We start from the raw sequence: 20,032 nt of genomic DNA, 5'->3' as shown, positions 1-20,032 counted from the left end.
GACGAATCTGCTTCTGTTTTCATCTGCAGGAAAACCAAGTAAAACACAAACAAGTGCACGCGCGAGTCACCCTGCTGACGTAAATGATCCGTTTTTGGAGTTTTTATGATTTTGGCTATTGGTAAGTAATTTTATTCCACATAAATATAATAAAACGGACTGTTTAAAGTGTGGTGAGGGTGGAGCGGGCAGATTTAAACTCGCTCAACACACAGACTCGGGCCAGACTTCCAAATGTTCTTCTGAAACATTTTATTGTTTTTTGAAAAGCTTAAATGTAAGTAGTTTGTGTCCAGCGGGCTGGTGAACAGGTTTAACAGCAACAGATACAGTTATGCTAAAGTAGTTTCACGTTAGCAGCTAAATGCTCATTCAGACTGATGTCTGGGATCATTCACACTTTTAATGTGGAGACTTTTTCTTCACTGTTCTTTATACAACACATTTCCAACATCACCAATTTGTTAAATAACTGGATAACTGTAAAATTAGCTGGAACTGAGGAATCTATTGGGAATCATTATAAAGGTGACTGTGTGTCTTTATGTAATATCAGAAGTCTTCTTTGTCTATTTATGTGTGTTTTATAGCAATACTGTTAGGAATACAATGAATGTTGTGTGTCTTGCAGAAAATAATTCTAAAATCATTATTGGTAATAATATCCTTGTTTAAAGAACCTTCTGCTTCATTCCAAGGTCCCAAGATGGATCCCAGTCTGTCTCTGTTACCTGCTGATCTGAGGAGTGTAGACCAGAGCACCACACATGTAAAACCAGAAATATCAGCAGATACCATCACATCTCTGAACTGCGGTAAAATAATTGTCGTGAAGAAAGAGTCGGATGATGAAGAATATTCAGGTGAGTGGAGTCAAAAATATTCAGGTCTCCTCTGATAATTCTTTTCACTTCTCTGTCTGAAATCTTGTGGGGAGCACCTGACTTTTTTTGGTGAAATTTTGGCCCCACTAGTGCTAGTTTGCTTCTTTTCTCTGTTCCTGATGTGTCCTCTGTTGACTGTTCGTGGGTGTTTTTGCGGGTCCAGTCTATGCTGTACTACAAAAGTATTTTCCCAATTTCCTAATCTTTTGGTGGACTTTATATTAGCTGACTATTTAATTTTTTTGTCTAGTGTGTGTGAACAGCCTCATCAGGTGACATGTACACTGCTGTCATGTCACTGCTGCAGCTGCCAAAATTCATTACAGACCTTCGCTTTCTCTACACACTGCATTCTTGCACTGTCATTTTTTACTTTCCTGCCATCAGGCAAGAGACTCAGGACAATTCACACACGCACATCACGATTCAGGAACAGTTTCTACCCCAGTGCCATCAGGCTATAAAACACATAGTATGCACTGCACTGTCACTTAAATTATGCACAATCACTTTTTTTATGCAACTTAGATATATTCACCCTTCTGTGACTTTTTTTTACTGCACCTGCACTTTGTCTTCTAAGTCTTCTATGTATCATGTTCTATGTTCTGTCTACGTGGGAGAGGGAGAAGTAAGAATTTCATTGTGCTCTGTACACTGTACTTTGTACATATGACAATAAACTTCAACCTCAACCTCATTCAGGTAAATGAAATCAAATGTAAGCATTTAATATAGTGAAACGCCAATCAAAGGCAACTACAATCCGTTCTTGAAGCTGATGTTCAGAAGCCGATCATTTCTACCTCATGTGTGGATGAAGCACTATAATCATTTATATACATGTTTAGTGTGGTGGGTTTTTCTATTTTAATAATAATAAACTTTTGACTGATACTAGTTCATATGAAAATGAGCAGCAGTGAGTCTCCTCTTTCTCTTCATATTGTCGCTACCTGTGTTTTTTTTCGGGTGAAGTATTATTATTACTAGTACTTGTTTCTGCTACTAGGTATACAGTCCAAAATCATTTAGCAAATTGCTGTTTTTTCCTTAAAGCACAATACAATGAAAATGTTTGCAGAATATATCACCATTTTCACACCCCTTTTAATGTTTTACGCTTTACAAAACCCTCAATCACAGTTTAATAAGAAATCATTTTGAGGTGATATGAAAACAGTCATTTTCTCTGTATCATTTTCATAGATGTTGGGGCAGGAATATCATCAGATTCCAGTAAAATACTGGAACCAACAGGAATTGATGTGAAGAAAGATTTGGATGATGAAGAATATTCAGGTGAGGGGAGTTCCGTTGATATAAATAACTGTATTGACTGTGTTGCTGTGGATAAGCACATCAGGCGTTTTACTGTCAGTAAACCTTGAATCTTAAAAGGAGGAGAAGGCCCAGAATCCACCCATGAGAATCCACCCACCCACTTGTTTTGAACAACTACCCTCTAAAAGGTCATAAAAGGTAAAAGAGTTTGATTAGACTCGAGAGGTTTATTGTCAGTACAACAGTATACAGTGTATAAAAATGACCTCCCATGGTGCAGTGGTAAAAAACAGTGCTGTTCCTGTACCAGACTGTGATATAGCAGCAGAGAACACTTTCAATTAGTGTTGTCACGGTACCAAAATTTCATTATTCGGTAGCAATACCAGTGAAAATCCACGGTTCTCGGTACCAAAGCAAAACACAAAAACATGAATTGAACAACAAGCTATTTTTATTAATAACAAACAATAATTAAACAAACATGACTGAATAACACATTCTTCTTGTTTATAAACTTATAAACTTCATATTATTATAAAATAAAACAAAACCAAGACATTGTAAACTTTTGAAATACTAATGAAATAACTAAATAAATCACAAGCATTCCCAAATCCCAACATCCCAGGGTGTGAGAAGAACATGTTTACAAAAAAATGTAACAATTTCACTTACTAATTTTCACCCAAAACTTCACTTGCCTGCACTGTTCCTTAAATAATTTTTTGCCATTTCCAGAGTTTCATAAAAGAAACACTAATATATCAACGTCTTCCTGATTCTTGAGCGTCAATGTACCATGCAGCGCTGAAAACTATTTCAGATGCACAGCTTGATGCAGCAATGCACAGCAATGCACATCCTCGCAAACTCTGATAGTTGAGCAGTGTGTGGGGGTAGTGTACACACAGGTAGTGTGCTTTGCATTTAAAACTGGACATAATAGCGGAGTGTTTTTACACACCACTTTCCTGGTGGAAAAGAAATACGGGTACATACGGGTGGTAGTAGCCTAGTGGGTAACACACTCGCCTATGAACCAGAAGACCCGGGTTCAAATCCCACTTACTACCATTGTGTCCCTGAGCAAGACACTTAACCCTAAGTTGCTCCAGGGAGACTGTCCCTGTAAATACTGATTGTAAGTCGCTCTGGATAAGGGCGTCTGATAAATGCCATAAATGTAAGGTAGTGTACCCGTATTTCTTTTCCACCAGGAAAGTGGTGTGTAAAAACACTCCGCTATTATGTCCAGTTTTAAATGCAAAGCACACTACCTGTGTGTACACTACCCCCACACACTGCTTCCTGGGCGCCTGTCATGGCTGCCCACTGCTCACCAAGGGTGGTGGTTATAAGCAGATGCCTTGTTCGCCCTCCTACCATCTGGCAGGCAGTTCCGAACTGTAACTGCCAGACGCTGCAAGAGCTTTTCCCCCCAAGCAGTCAGATCTCTCAATGCACTGCCAATGCACTGGGTGGTAGTAGCCTAGTGGGTAACACACTCACCTATGTAAATGTAAAATGTCTCACTGTTAAACTCACCAACAATACACTTCCAGTCTTATGCACATCTCAATTCATTTTGCACATGTTTGTCTCGTCTTGTGTGCTGTTTGAAATATCCAACATATCCACTTACAAGCATCTTACATATTGTTTTGTCCTTGTTCAGTGTACAGAAAGTTTTACAATTTTCTTTTATAGCCTGTACAGTATTTAAGTTTTAGTTAGTATAGTTTAGTTTAGTGTGTACATACATATATATATTTTTATGTGCACACCCAGGAACTTGACGCTGCTGGTGATCTCAACAGCAGATCCATCGATGTGTAGTGGGGTGGGGACAGTCTGTTTCTTCATGACGTTGGCAACCGTTTCTTTCGTCTTGGTGACATTGCGGCACGAGTCCACCAGATGTTTTATCTCCTCTCTGTAGGCAGAGCCCCATTACTGTTGTGTCATCTGTGAACTTGATGTGGTTGGAACTGTACTGTGCAGCACAGTCGTTTGTCAGCAGAGTGAACAGTAGTGTGCTGTGCAGCATCCCTGCGGGGAACCTGTGCTCAGTCTGAGGACCTTGGAGGTGTTATTTCCTATAGACACAGACTGAGGCCTGTCTGTTAGGAAGTCCAAGATCCAAGTGGAGAGCTTATTCCTAGCAGGTCCAACTTCCTCACCAGCTTCTGATGTATATGTCAATAAACAGCATTCTGGCTTCAGTTTTTTTTGTTGTTTTTTTTGAGGTGTGAGAGGGTTGTGTGAAGGGCAGTGTACCTAAATTAAAAGCCAATTTATAAAAAAATGCATTTTTAGACGTGACTTAAAAATATGATAAAATAATATCTGATGTGCAGAGGCAGTTAAGTTCATAGTCTGGGAGCTGCAACTGCAAATGATAGATCACCTGCATGTTTGAGCCTGGATCTAGGAACACGTAGGAGTGGTTTGGTCATACATTTTGTGTAATTATACACCTGGCCAGTTGGCTCAGGTGGTTTGATGCCTCATGAGGCTTCATCTCACCATTGCTGGAATTCACGCACATACAAGTACACCCACAGGCAGACGAGGGTACAAATAGGATGGAGAACCTCACTAGAGACAAGAACAAGGAACAAAGCACAACTCTGACTCTCTTCTTCTCTCTATTAACCAACACCACTCCAAACACCTCCACAAGCACTATAGGCTTTTGTCCTCATATACCTTGGCAGCAGATGAGCCATCAGACTGTAGGTGGAGCCAGCAATCAAGAAGTACCGCCCCCTTCAGGCCTGAAAGGAAAACATATTCATTTCATTTACAACATTTATCAGACTTACAATCAGTAGTTACAAGGACAGTCCCCCCCTGGAGACACTCAGGGTTAAGTGTCTTGCTCAGAGACACGATGGTAGTAAGTGGGATTTGAACCTGGGTCTTCTGGTTTGTAGGCGAGTGTGTTACCCCTAGGCTACTACCACCCTACCACACATAAAATGAGAAGGATCTCCATTAACACTCCCATGGTGCTAAGAACCCAAGGACTTAATATTTAATATAGATGCACCCAAAATATAGAAAGAAATTATTCATTTTGTGAAAATAAGCAAAACATTTTCCACGCCTGTAGTAAAAGGCTTTTTTCCTTATTATTGTATACTTTGAGCAATTGTGTTAATAGTTAAACGAAAACTATTGTCCTGTGCTTCAATATCCTCTTTATTCTTCAGTCATTGTGTTCAAAACCCCTGCTTAAAATGTCATGTCATTTGATTGATCAAGTTCAAATATGTTTTTGGTGGTTTTAAAATGTTTCTTTTTACAGAAAACAAATTAGACAATCAAAGGTGTAAAGAGGAAACTGAAGAAAAGTTGCACCAGTTTAACAAGTATGACAACAGTTTAAAACAAGTGAAGATTCTCGAAACACAACAGAGAAACTATTCAAAGAAGAAGCCTTACCAGTGTGAAGAGTGTGGGAAGAGTTTTACAAAAGCTGGAGCCCTTAAAAAACACAAGAGGACACATACTGAAGAAAAACCCTACCAGTGTGTACAATGTGGGAAGAGTTTTGCAGATGGACCACACCTTAAAAGACACAAAAAGGTACATACTGGAGAGAAGCCCTACCAGTGTGTACAATGTGGTAAGAGGTTTGCAGAAGCAGGAACCCTTAGAAGACACAAGAGAACGCATACTGGAGAGAAGCCCTACCGGTGTTTACAATGTGGGAAGAGTTTTGCAGAAGCACCACAACTTAAAAGACACAGCAAGGTACATACTCAAGAATCAAGAATGTTACTGGAGAGAACTGGAGAGAAGCCCTACCAGTGTGAAGAGTGTGGGAAGAGTTTTACACAAACAGGAGCCCTTAAAACACACAAGAAGACACATACTGGAGAAAAACCCCACCAGTGTGTACAGTGTGGGAAGAGTTTTACACAAGCAGGAACCCTTAAAATACATGAGAGGGCACATACTGGAGAAAAGCCCTACCAATGTGTACAATGTGGGAAGAGTTTTGCTCAAGCATCACACCTTATAACACACAAGAGGACACATACTGGAGAGAAGCCCTACCAGTGTGTACAATGTGGGAAGAGTTTTGCTGAAGCACCACAACTTAAAAGACACAAAAAGGTACATACTGGAGAGAAGCCCTATCAGTGTGTTCAATGTGGGAAGAGGTTTGCAGAAGCAGGAACCCTTAGAAGACACAATATGACACATACGGGAGAGAAGCCCTACCAGTGTGTACAATGTGGGAAGAGTTTTTCATGTGCATCACTTCTTAGAAGACACAAGAGGACACATACTTCAAATCTCTACCAAAGTACTCTTTATTCTAAATACGTAAAAACATTGGGTCAACATGAACGTAGTGATGAAAAGCTCTACAAGTGTATAGCAGTCGTTGAACTAAAGAAATCAGATATCATCACACCTATACATTGTGGTAAATTACTGGAACCAACAAGATCTGATGTGAAGAAAGAAGTGGATGATGTTCAGGTAAGTTGATATATATCAATTAAAATAAAGTGCTAATTTCAAACACATTGTTTATTGAAGACAAATGAGAATCATGTGATTTCAGAATTGATGAAGTAAGATTTATTTATTTTCACCATGTACTCATAGTGAGTAGCCAATGTCTTTTTCTTTTTTTAAGCTATTCAAACTTTTTCTGTGATAATTACAATTTAGTTTTATTTTAGAGTGGCTTTGGAGTGTTATAGTCAAAACACTTTATTAAATAGTAATAATGTGTAATAAATGTATCTAAATAGAAAAAACTGGTAACTTTAACCAGTTACCAGTGCTTGAGCAGTATTCCTTACCAGTTTAAATACAAGATTGTGAGTTAGGGGTACATCTTACAGTACAGTGTGTTTGTTTTAACCCTAACTTTTCAACTGTTTTACAACTGTTATGTCAGGATACTAAATTGAGAACTATTAATTAATAGTTTTTAATTACAAGGAACATGCTGAAATACAATATCGCTAAGAAAATTATTCAAAGTTTATTATGTAGGACATGCTTTGTACCAAATCTCAAGTATGGGGTACACATACTGTTTATCATCAATACACTTATGTTAATGTAATTTTCACACATTATAATTTACTCAGTAAAGTGAGTTGGTTATAATTTATATAATTTAGGTTTTTCAGATGGATCTTCACAGAGAATTTCTGTCCTCAGCTGTAATTTTTTCTTCCAGATCCCTGTCTACCATCCACAAACTTCTTAGACCTCTGACTGAATTTGGGCTTAATTCCCTTTCTTTTCCATGGATCGATTCCAACTGGTATTGGTGGAGATGTGCTGTGGAGAGGCTGTGTTGGTTCTGTTCGAGGTGGAACAGATGACCCCCTCTGCAGTCCTTTCAACATTTATTAAAATTACAGCCGTTATTCCAGCTACCAATATCTCCCCACCCTCTCAGATGGAGTGAAGCGAATGAACTTGTCCACAGTCCTGCACACTGTCTGGAACCACAGATGTACAGGACTGCCTTGTAGAATTCTACACTTCCACACTGAGAAATGCTTGTGACTGGTGAGTATGATCAAGTACGTTGACTCGCCACAACTACAGGGTCTGTAGGTGGTAGTAGCCTAGTGGGTAACGCACTCACCTTTTAACCAAAAGACCCAGTTTCAATCCCACTTACTACTATTGTGACCCTGAACAAGACACTTAACCCTAAGTGTCTCCAGGGGGACTGTTCCTGTAACTACTTTTTGATAGTCGCTCTGAATAAGGGAGTCAGATAAATGGTGTAAATGTTAATAAAATCTAGCAGATGATGTCCTCATTGCCTCAAATGACCATGACCTTAGATCCGCACTCAAATGAATTTACCTGGCGGATATCACCAGGATAAATGTAACTGGAGGACTGAGAAACAGCCCACTCTTCATGCTGACGTTGCAGACGAACAGAATCGGTGACCGCTTCAAAGTTGTCGCTATCAAACCGAGTAGCATTACAAATTTAGCAAAACATTTAAAACATATTTATCAATTTATAGATTTATTAATTTCTTTATGTAGTGTACATATACTGTTTATTTAAAAATATTCTTCATTTATTAAAAAAAGTTATAAAAATGTCCCTGTGTTTGTTTTTTCTCCCTGTAGTATTGAAAATAGTATCATGCACTATCATTAATATTGAGTCTGAAATTATCAGCCTAATGCTGAGACACTTCAGAGGTAGTATCTCTGGTCTTGTTCACTGTATAAATCTATTGACTCTTACTTTGGGGCAGTGGTGGCCTAGCAGTTAAATCTTCCGTAATCAGAAGGTTGTCTGTTTCAAACCCCGTTTCGAAACTAAGGTGCCACTGAGCAAAGCATCATCCCCACACACTGCTCCCTGATGGCTGCCCACTGCTCACTAAGGGTGATTGTTAAAAGCAGAGGACACATTACGTTGTGTGCAGTGTTATGACAATCACTTTCACTTTAGCCCACTGCAGCACATTTGTTTCGTTTCGTTTCGTTTTATTTGATGATTATCCAGAGCTTCCTGTCTCACTCGCTCATTCTCAGTCGCTTTCTGAAATTGACGAATCTGCTGCCGTTTGACGAATCTGCTTCTGTTTTCATCTGCAGGAAAACCAAGTAAAACACAAACAAGTGCACGCGCGAGTCACCCTGCTGACGTAAATGATCCGTTTTTGCAGCTTTGCAGATTTTGGGTATTAGTAAGTAGTTTTATTCCACATAAAATGTAATAAAATGTAGAAACATGTGTTATTCTGACTGTTTAAAGCGGCGGTCTGGTGAGGGAGGATCGGGATAAATTAAACTCGCTCTACACAGACTCGGGTCAGACTTCCAAATGTTCTTCTGACACTTTTTATTGGTTTTTAAAAAGCTTAAATGTAAGTAGTTTGTGTCCAGCGGGCTGGTGAACAGGTTTAACAGCAACAGATACAGTTATGCTAAAGTAGTTTCACGTTAGCAGCTAAATGCTCATTCATACTGATGTCTGGGATCATTCACACTTTTAATGTGGAGACTTTTTCTTCACTGTTCTTTATCCAACACATTTCCAACATCAACAATCACATTTAAATAAGAAAACACTCTGCTGTGATTGTCTGTAAAAGACTGCAGCAGCTCACATGAGCTACAAGCCTTTTTATGTGAATAGAGAGAAGCTGGAGTTGGTTGTGCTCGCTGTAAAATTAGCAGCAACTGAGGAATCTCCTGGGAATCATTTATAATGGTGACTTTGTCTTTATGTAATATCAGAAAACTGCTTTGTCTATATATGTGTGTTTTATATGAATGTTGTTAGGAATACTATGAATGTTGTGTGTCCTGCAGAAAATAATTCTAGAATGATTATTGGTGATAAGTTGAAAGAACCTTCTGCTTCATTCCAAGGTCCCAAGATGGATCCCAGTCTGTCTCTGTTACCTGCTGATCTGAGGAGTGTAGACCAGAGCAGCACACATGTTAAACCAGAAATATCACCAGATACCATCACATCTCTGAACTGCAGTAAAATACTGGAACCAGCAGGAATTGTTGTGAAGAAAGAGTCAGATGATGAAGAATATTCAGGTGAGTGGAGTCAAAAAGATTCAGGTCTCTTCTGGTAATTCTTTTTACTTTTCTGTCTGAAATCAGTGGAGCACCTGACTATTTTTGGTGAAATTTTGGCCTCACCAGTTGTCACGTTAGTTTGCTTCTTTTCTCTTTTCCTGATTTGAGTCTTTGACTGTTTGTGGGTGTTTTTGCAGGTCCAGTCTATGCTGTACTACAAAAAAGTATTTTTCCCAATTTTTTGGTAGACTTTATATCAGGTGACTATTTAATTTTTTTGGTCCTGTGTATAGTGTGTGTGAACAGCTGAGTCCTGCCTCATCAGGTGACATGTACAGCGGCCATGTCACTGCTGCAGCAGCTAAACATCATTATAGACCTTCTCTTTCTCTACACACTGCAATTGGCAAATGTTTTTTATGTCGAATCCCATTTATTTGTTGGGTCTGCCTTTGTGGTGGTGGCGGCCTAGCAGTTAAGGAACCAGGTTGCCACTGGGCAAAGCACTGTCCCCACACACTGCTCCCCGGACAGCCTTTCACTGCTCACGGTGAAGATCCTTGACACACAACAGAAAAACTATTTTACAGAGAAGATTTACCAGTGTGTAGAATGTGGGAAGAGACCACCAGATTAATCCTGTTTGCAGAATATATCACAATGTTACACAGTGTTAATGCAGACACTTTACAAAACCCTCAATCACAATTTCATTATGAGGTGAAATGAAAATTGTTATTTTCTCTGTATCATTGTCATAGATGTTGGACCAGGAATATCATCAGATTCCAGAAAAATACTGGAAACAAAAGGAATACATGTGAAGAAGGAGTTGGATGGTGAAGAATATTCAGGTGAGTGGAGTTCTGTTCATATACAGAGCTGTGTTGCTGTGGATAAGCACATCACTAAACCATGAATGACTAGGGAGACCCACAGAAGTTTGCAGCCCACAGCTGGTAGAGGTGTTTCATTAAGAAAGAAGGAGTAGGACCAGAAATTTAATAAGTGTCCTCTTACCCAGGGAATTCCTATTTTGCGCAAGATTCCTTCCAGACTTCTTGATGGTTTCTATATTAGCGGCATTAGATTAATGTCAAACTCTAGGTCAATCACACTTCTGTGGAATCAAACTTTCCACTTAGGAAGCAACACTGACAATCAATTTCACATGCTATTGTGCAAATGGAATGGACAACAGGTGGAAATTATAGGCAATTAGAAAGACATCCTTAATAAAGGCGTGGTTTTGCAGGAGGTGACCACAGACCACTTCTCAGTTCCTATGTTCAGTTCTTAGGGTGATGTTTTGGTCACTTTTGAATGCTGCCGGTGCTTTCACTCTAGTGGTAGTATGAGACAGAGTCTACACAAGTGGCTCAGGTAGTGCAGCTCATCCACGATGGCACATCAATGCAAGTTGTGGCAAGAAGGTTTGCTGTGTCTGTCCGCGTAGTGTCCAGAGCATGGAGTTTCTACAAAGAGACAGGCCAGTACATCAGGAGACGCGGAGGAGGAAGTAGGAAGGCAACAACCCAGCAGCTGGACTTTTCTTCTTTGGACAATCATTTTTCCAGATGCCCCTAACGATCGAAAAGGGGTTTCATCACAGAAAATGACTTTACCCCAGTCCTCTGCAGTCCAATCCCTGTACTTAATAAAGTGAAGTGATTGTCACATGTGATATACAGCAGCACAGCACATGGTGCACACAGTGAAATTTGTCCTCTGCATTTAACCCATCACCCTGAGTGAGCAGTGGGCAGCCATGACAGGCGCCCGGGGAGCAGTGTGTGAGGACGGTGATTTGCTTGGTGACACCTCAGTGGCACCCTTGGCAGCCCGGGATTCGAACCGGCAACATTCTGATTACGGGGCCGCTTCCCTAACCACTAGGCCACCACTGCCCCGGTAGCCTACTTTTTGTAGAATATCAGTCTGTCCTTGTTGTTTGTCTTAGAGAGAAGTGACTTCTTTGATGCCCTTCTTGACACCAGGTCATCCTCCAAAAGTCTTTGCCTCACTATGCGTGCAGATGCCCTCACACCCGCCTGCTGTTATTCCTGAGCAAGCTAATAATAATACAGCAGTACAGTGTGCGGTAGTCAGAAATTAAAGTGCAGGGTACGATACTTCAATAAAAATGCTTAGTGCAGTTTGCAACATAAACTGTTGCCTGTATGTGAGTTCTGCTGATGATTTATGGCTTCAGCAGTGGTTGAGGGGATATGGATGGTCCTGGTGGCAGTGTATTGAGGAGCTGGACTGTCTTGCCATAAAAGCTGTTTGTCAACCTGGCAGATCTGGCTCTGACGCTGCAGTATCTTCTTCCAGAGGACAGAAGTTTGGAAGTCCATGTGAGCGGTGTGAGGGGTCCTGCTTGAGACTGCTTTCGTGAAATGTGTTCAGTAGTGGGGCAAGAGGCCTCCCAATGATGTTCTCAGCTGTGTTCACTATCCTCTGTAGGCTCTTGCGGTCAGAAGTGCCTTACGAGACACTAATGCAGCTGGTCAGGATGCTCTTGATTGTGCTTTTGTAGAATGTGGTGCAGATGGCGGGGTGGACTCGCCTGTTTCAGACTCCGCAGTAAATGTAGTTTCTGTTGAGCTTTTTGGATCAGCCAGGTGGTGTTGACTCTCCACATAAGTTCTTGTAAGGATTATTTTCATTATTATTATTGTAGCAAGTTTTTGCACTTTTTGGTGCTCTAAACATTTTGGAATTTGAAACAACGATTTTAGGCCATTTGTCCAATTCACTCTAAATTTGGCCAAGTTCACCATGCTAAATTGTGAAGCTAAATTGTTAAAGTAGTGGCGTTAGGTTCACCTATTATTAAGTCATGCTGCTCTACCTCTGACACAGACTGAATCGGGCCATGCATGAGCAATATCTGGGCAGGGTGTAGTGAAGATCTCTTTAAAATCAGAATTAGAAAGCTTAAATTAATCTCATAGGAAATTGCTTTTGTAATGACATCCACAACACAAAAGGACATAGACACAAGAGCAATGAGAAATACATTTTGTCCAAATAAAATTACAAGTGGTAAGAGCATGGTACAGTATTCAAAACACTGTTGCACATCAAAGCAAATAATGTACCCCTGATTAAAATGTAATGTCATTTGAGTGATCAAGTTCAAACATGTTTTTGGTGGCTTTCTTTTACAGAAAGCAAATTCGATGATCAAAGCTGTAAAGAGGAAACTGAAGAAAAGTTTCACCAGTTCAACAAGGGTGACAACAGTTTAAAACAAGTGAAGATCCCTGAAACACAACAGAGAAACTATTCAAAAGAGAAGCCTTACCAGTCTGAAGAGTGTGGGAAGAGTTTTGCAAAAGCAGGAGCCCTTAAAAAACACAAGAGGACACGTGCTAGAGAAAAACCATATCAGTGTGGACAATGTGGTAAGAGTTTTTCACAAGCAGGAATCCTTAAAATACATAAGCGAACACATACTGGAGAGAGGCCCTACCGGTGTGTGCAATGTGGGAAGAGTTTTGCAGAAGCAACACAACTTAAAAGACACAAAAAGGTACATACTGGAGAGAGACCCTACCAGTGTGTTCAATGTGGGAAGATGTTTGCAGAATCCGAAACCCTTATAAGGCATAAAAGGACACATACGGGAGAAAAGCCCTATGGGTGTGTTCAATGTGGGAAGAGTTTTGCACGAGTATCTATCCTTAAAAGACACAAGAAGATACATACTCAAGACTCAAGACTGGAGAAAACTGAAGAGAAGCCCTTCCAGTGTATACACTGTGGGAAGATTTTTACACAAGCACGACGCTTTAAAAGACACATGAAGATACATACTCAAGACTTAACTCAAGACTCAAAACTGATACTGCAGAGAACTGGAGATAAGCCCTACCAGTGTGAAGAGTGTGGGAAAAGTTTTACAAAAGCAGGAGCTCTTAAAAAACACAAGAAGACACATAATGGAGAAAAGCCCTTCCAATGTGTACAATGTGGGAAGAGTTTTACACAAGCAGGATCCCTTAAAATACATGAGAGGGCACATACTGGAGAAAAACCATACCAGTGTGTACAATGTGGGAAGAGTTTTGCACAAGCATCACACCTTATAACACACAAGAGGACACATACTGGAGAGAAGCCCTACCAGTGTGTACAATGTGGGAAGAATTTTGCAGAAGCACCACAACTTAAAAGACACCAAAAGGTACATACTGGAGAGAAGCCATACCAGTGTTTACAATGTGGGAAGAGGTTTGCAGAAGCAGGAACCCTTTTAAGACACAATAGGACACATACAGGAGAAAAGCCCTACCAGTGTGTACAATGTGGGAAGAGTTTTGCACGAGTATCTATCCTTAAAAGACACAAAAAGATACATACTCAAGACTCAAAACTGCTACTGGAGAGAATGGGAGAGAAGCTTTACCAGTGTGTTCAATGTGGAAAGAGTTTTACACAAGCAGTGAACCTTAGAAAACACAAGAGGACACATACTAGAGAAAAAACCCATCAGTGTGTACAATGTGGGAAGAGTTTTAAAGAGGCACCACACCTCATAACACACATGAGGACACATACTGGAGAGAAGCCCTTCCAGTGTGAACAATGTGGGAAGAGTTTTGCGCAAGCAGGAACCCTTAAAATTCATGAGAGGGCACATACTGGAGAGAAGCCCTACCAGTGTGAACAATGTGGGAAGAGTTTTGCACAAGCATCACACCTCATAACTCACATGAGGACACATACTGGAGAGAAGCCCTATCAGTGTGTACAATGTGGGAAGACATTTGCAGAAGCACCACAACTTAAAAGACACAAAAAGGTACATACTGGAGAGAAGCCATACCAGTGTGTACAATGTGGGAAGACTTTTGCAGAAGCAGGAACCCTTTTAAGACACAATAGGACACATACGGGAGAAAAGCCCTACCAGTGTGTTCAATGTGGGAAGAGTTTTGCACGAGTATCTATCCTTAAAAGACACAAAAAGATACATACTCAAGACTCAAGATTGCTACTGGAGAGAACTGGAGAGAAGCCCTACGCGTGTGTAGAATGTGGGAAGAATTTTACACGAGCATCACAGCTTATAACACACAAGAGGACACATACGGGAGAAAAGCCCTTCCAGTGTGTTCAATGTGGGAAGAGTTTTGCACGAGTATCTATCCTTGAAAGACACAAAAAGATACATACTCAAGACTCAATACTGCTACTGGAGAGAACTGGAGAGAAGCCCTTCCAGTGTGTTCAATGTGGGAAGAGATGTTCAGGTGCATCAGACCTTAGAAGACACAAGACGACACAAACTGCAAATCTCTACCAGTGCACTGTTCAGTCTAAATTCTTAACAACATTGGGTCAACTGAAATATCATCAACATGAACATAATGATGACAAGCTCTTCAAGTGTATAGCAGTTGTTAGACTGAAGAAATCTGATATCATACCTGTACATTTTGGTAAATTATTGGAACCAACAAGAATTGATGTGAAGAAAGAGTTTGATGATGAAGTCTGTTTAGATGAGTTGAGTGTAAACGGTTGTGGGGGTGTGTAGTTATCTGGATATTAGTAGGAATTGTAGATGAGTCCATACTCTGGGGATGAGATAATAATGTATTTATCTGAAAGGCATACATTCTGCATACATTATAAAGAAATGTGCTCAGTTACATATGTCATTTTTTTTATTTCAGAGCATCATACCACTGTATAAATCTGTAGATGGAGAAAACCTTCTCCAGAGTGATTAGAACCTCTGGGCTGAAGGTCGGGCCTCTGGCTGACCTTTGGGCTGAAGGTTTACTTTCCAATAAGGCAACGACCTTAAACACACAGTTAAACTAATGAAGGATGGTTTCACAACAACTCTGTGACTGTTCCAGCCCAGCCAGAACCCTGACTTAAACCTAATCGAGCATCTCTGGAGAGACCTATAAATGGCTGTCCACCAACATTTGCTGTCCAACCTGCCAGAACTGGAGAGGATTTGCAAGGAGGAATGGCAGAGGATCCCCAACCAGGTATGAATAACATATTGCAGCTTTCCCAAAAAGACTCATGGCGGAATTAGATCAAAAGGCTGCGTCTACTTAATACTGAGCAAAGAGTCTGAATACTTAGGACCATGTGATATTTCAGTTTTTGTTAATAAATCTGCAAAATGGCAACAATTCTGTGTTTTTCTGTCAATGTGGGTTGCTGTGTGTACATTAATGAGGAAAAAATAACTTGAACATTTTTTTTAGCAAATGGCTACAATATAACAAAGAGTGGAAAAATAGCTGTGCCCACTGTGTGAGTGTGTGTGTGTGTGTGTGTGTGTATATATTGGTAGATTTTCACTGAAGGCATCAGAACTATGAATTAACACGTGGAGTTATGTACTTAACAAAAAAAAAAGGAGAAATAACTAAAAACAGCCTTCACTCTGCGGTCCAGTTCACCCCAAACCATCTCGATTGGGTTCAGGTCCGGTGACTGTGGAGGCCAGGTCTCCACTTTTTGTTAAGTACATAATTCCACATGTGTTCATTCATAGTTTTGAGCAGTATTCCCTCTCTTTAATACAAGATCATGGGTACAGCTTAGGGTACAATTGATTTATTTTGTTACTAAATTGAAAACAAATTTTTCATCAAAACAAAATGGTTATAATAGTATTTTATAATAGTACAAATAATATTTATTTTAGGATCTAATTTATTTCTTAAATTTTTGAATTTATGATTGTTTCTGGTGCACGGTAAGTTTATGTAAATAATTTAATAAATAATTTTTAGATTTACATTTACAGCATTTATCAGACGCCCTTATCCAGAGCGACTTACAATCAGTAGTTACAGGGACAGTCCCCCCCTGAAGCAACTTAGGGTTAAGTATCTTTCTCAGGGACACGATGGTAGTAAGTGGGATTTGAACCTGGGTCTTCTGGTTCATAGGTGAGTGTGTTACCCACTAGGCTACTGCCACCCTATTATTATTATTATTATTTTACAAGGTACATGTTGAAGTACAGTATTGATAAGTAATTATTTAAAGTTTGTTAAGTATGAAATGTTTCATCCAAGAATGGGTTACACCCATTTTTATTGTCTATACACCTATGTTCATGTAATTTTCACATCTTTATAATTTATTTCTTTTCCTGACAAGTTAGGTCGTATCAGGGCTCTTAGTTTTGTAACTCAAAATCTATAGAAACCGGATGAGAATTGCTGATGTCTTCCTCTTGTAAGTCGCTTTGGATAAAAGCGTCTGCTGAGTAAAGTAAAGTAAAGTAAAGTACTCAGTAAAGTGAGCAGATTATACTTTAGGTTTTTCACATGGATCTTCAAAGAGAATTTCTATCTTCAGCTGTAAATGTTTTAACCAAAATCTCCCCAGCCTCTCAGACAGAGTGAAGAGCATGAACATGTGCTACTCCTTTTTTATTACAGCTGGAACCACAGATGTATTATAGTACCGTCTTGCAGGATTCTATCAGACATTTTTGTTCATTTTTTCAATTTTTTTTATTTGCAAGCCTTCTGGCTCTGCCTGAGCTTGTGGCATGAATTTCTCTAGGAAAGCTTATTTTTGGCCAAATTTTTAGATGTCATCCATATTCTGGATGATTATGCATTTTGCACCCTTATGCACTCCTGGTGCACTCCTACAATTCCAATTGTATTAAAAATCCATATAATTAATGGGGTGAGGCATTGGTGGTAATTAGAGACTTTTGATGTGAAAGATCTACAAAAAATAAAATATTTGACTGCATTTGTATTTTTTGTGTAGTGTAAAGTAATGCCTCTGGACTTCCTTGTGGCCAAAATATACATGCACCAAAGTCTGTCATAAAATCCTCATATATCAGTATTTCATAATTCACTTATGCAAACTTAAGCCCTTTCCAAAATGGTGAAGCATTAAATTTTCAGGATTTTATATTAAAAAATATATATATTATGTTATGCTGTCCACCGGGGTAAACTAAGAGTGGTTTTTGCGGGTGTGTGTGCATAAGTGTGTTTTTTAGTTTAGTTCAGGTCATTTCCAGCAGGAGACCAGCAGGTCCAGGTCTTGAAATTTGTTTACCGACTCTTTTTGTAATCATTTTTTATCGATTTTCTCAATTCGTGGTTGTAGCCCTAGATTGTAGAGAGAAAAACAATGTGATTTCTATTTAAGTGAATTGGGCATTTTGGCCACAAAGGTGTCAAAGGGACTTTATACAAAAAATAATAATGCAATCAAATCAATTTTGTTGTTTGTCTTTGACACCACCCCTTACTATTTGTTTTATACATATTTATTTTAACCATTTATTATAGGAAAATATTTATTAATTCATTGTTTTAATTTAATAAATAAATTATTTCAATTACTTTAATCATTTAAATTTAGTCATTAAAGGTTTAAATGTTTGAACCTTTGGTAAAGGCCTTAAGTTGATTAAGTGATTTAGGAAAATATTGATGTATGAGGATTTTATATCAATTTTTGTGTGTGTACATTTTTGTACATGAAGATGGCGAGAGGGTATTTCTGAGTATAGGGGTACAAGGGTTAAGCTCTTCCACATTGAGAAAATCTTGTGACTGGTGAATATGATCAAGCACATCAACTTGCTAAAAAAGAATTAAATTGCAGTTTTGAATCTGCCCATTCACGGAAATTGCCATCAGGCTACAACAGTTTTTAACAGGCACGTTAAGCGAGCCACCCCTCTCCTATTACTCCAACAAGTGTTGTTTGTGACTATGCCACATAATTATGAGTTTATGAGGAAGGCTGTTACTTGATTAAAAATAAGAAATGAGAAGGACGCTCAGATTAATCAAGTTGATTTCAATGCAATTTCAATTTCAGTGTTCTAATAAAACTTTTAAAAACAGACCTTTATACCAAATCAAATAGTCTTAATAAAATGAACACACGCGATTGTTTCGTTTCGTTTTATTTGATGATTATCCAGAGCCTCCTGTGTCACTTGGAGTCCCTTTATGAAATTGACGAATCTGCTGCCGTTTGACGAATCTGCTTCTGTTTACATCTGCAGCACCAGCGTTCAGATGGCATCAAATAAACGCTTCATGCATAATTTTCTTGTCATCAATTTCTGATTAAATCTTAAACATGTTAAACAGTGGCGAGTGTTAAATGGCATCAAGCAAACACCAGTGACACGGTAATCGAAGGCAGCTGCAAAACGCAGCAAAAACATTTATGGTGTTCAGAAGCCGATCATTTTGAGCGGGTTTGTGTCTGTGTATCTTTTATATACATCTTTAACATAGTGATTTTTTCCTTTTTAATAATAAAATATATTTAACTGGTGTGTTTTATACTGGATGAAGAATTATTATTACTAGTCTGTTTTTTTTTTTTTTGTTTTTTTTTTTTTTTTTTTTGCTATTAAGTATACAGTTTAAAATTATTTTGAAAATTGAGGTTGGTTCCTTAAAGCACAATACAATGAAAATGTTCTCAGAATATATATATTTTTATATAATATTTATATTTTTACCCCAAACGTTTAATGCAGACACTTTACAATTTTCTCTGTATTCTTGTCATAGATGTTGGACCAGGAATGTCATTAGATTCCAGTAAAATGCTGGAAACAGCAGGAATTTATTTGAAGAAGGAGTTGGATGATGAAGTCTATTCAGACACACAATGTAACTCCAAGTCAATCACACTCAGGCTGATTGACAATCAGTTTCACAATCTGTTGTGCAAATGGACAAAACAACGTGTGGAAATTATACCTGGTGTAATTAGCAAGACATCGCCAATAAAGGAGTGGTTCTGCAGGTGGTGAACACTAAAACAGGAGATGTGGAGGAGGCCGAAGGAGCAGGTCCGCTACCTCCACCTTTGTGCAAGGAGGAACAGGAGGAACACTGCCAGAGCCGGCAAAATGATCTCCAGCAGGTCTGCTCAAACAGTCAGAAACAGACTCCACGAGGGAGGTATGAGAGCCTGACGTCCACAGGTGGGAGTTGTGCTTATAGCCCAACACCGTGCAGCATGTTTGGCATTTGCCAGAGAACACCAAGATTGGCAAATTCACCACTGGTGCCCTGTGCTCTTCACAGATGAAAGCAGGTGACACCAGTCTGGAGACGCCATGGAGAATGTTCTGCTGCCTGCAACATCCTCCAGCATGACTGGTTTGGCAGTGGGTCAGTAATGGTGTGGGTGGCATTTCTTTGGATGGCTGCACACCCCTCCATGTGCTTGCCAGAGGTAGCCTGATGAGCCATTCGGTACCAAGATGAGTTCCTCAGACCCCTCATGAGACCATATGCTGGTGCGGTTGGCCCT

General features: G+C 39.4%; 3 protein-coding genes across 3 annotated transcripts in view; all 3 read left to right on the top strand.

The window, feature by feature from the left end:
• LOC114785464 (zinc finger protein 493-like) overlaps window positions 1-20,032 on the top strand; it is a 478,845-nt gene that overhangs the window by 342,941 nt on the left and 115,872 nt on the right. The gene's annotated exons all lie outside the window — the stretch shown is intronic.
• Window positions 800-8,275, top strand: LOC114787037 (zinc finger protein 664-like; the record flags this gene model as incomplete). The annotated part of the gene is made up of 4 exons (XM_028974757.1): window positions 800-863; window positions 2,094-2,186; window positions 5,482-6,668; window positions 7,384-8,275. Coding segments are annotated over 4 exons (1,374 nt in total), but the record flags the coding sequence as incomplete, so codon positions are not given.
• On the top strand, window positions 7,709-19,858 carry LOC114786057 (zinc finger protein 345-like). Its single transcript, XM_028972845.1, has 6 exons — window positions 7,709-7,721; window positions 9,692-9,742; window positions 10,486-10,578; window positions 12,898-15,738; window positions 19,282-19,700; window positions 19,804-19,858. The coding sequence occupies exons 1-4, from the start codon at window positions 7,709-7,711 to the stop codon at window positions 15,270-15,272; spliced, it is 2,532 nt and encodes an 843-aa protein (XP_028828678.1). The 3' UTR covers window positions 15,273-15,738; window positions 19,282-19,700; window positions 19,804-19,858.

This window comes from Denticeps clupeoides, chromosome 3 (genome assembly GCF_900700375.1).
Source record: "Denticeps clupeoides chromosome 3, fDenClu1.1, whole genome shotgun sequence".
Classification (NCBI taxonomy): domain Eukaryota; kingdom Metazoa; phylum Chordata; class Actinopteri; order Clupeiformes; family Denticipitidae; genus Denticeps; species Denticeps clupeoides.
This window is presented reverse-complemented; position numbering and strand designations above follow the sequence as displayed.

Bases quoted from the DNA above. Each gene is read 5' to 3' on its own strand.
- LOC114786057 (XM_028972845.1), top strand. The intron at 9,743-10,485 runs GTGAGTGGAGTC...TCATTGTCATAG, and splicing joins AGATGATGAAGAATATTCAG to ATGTTGGACCAGGAATATCA. The intron at 10,579-12,897 runs GTGAGTGGAGTT...TTTCTTTTACAG, and splicing joins GGATGGTGAAGAATATTCAG to AAAGCAAATTCGATGATCAA.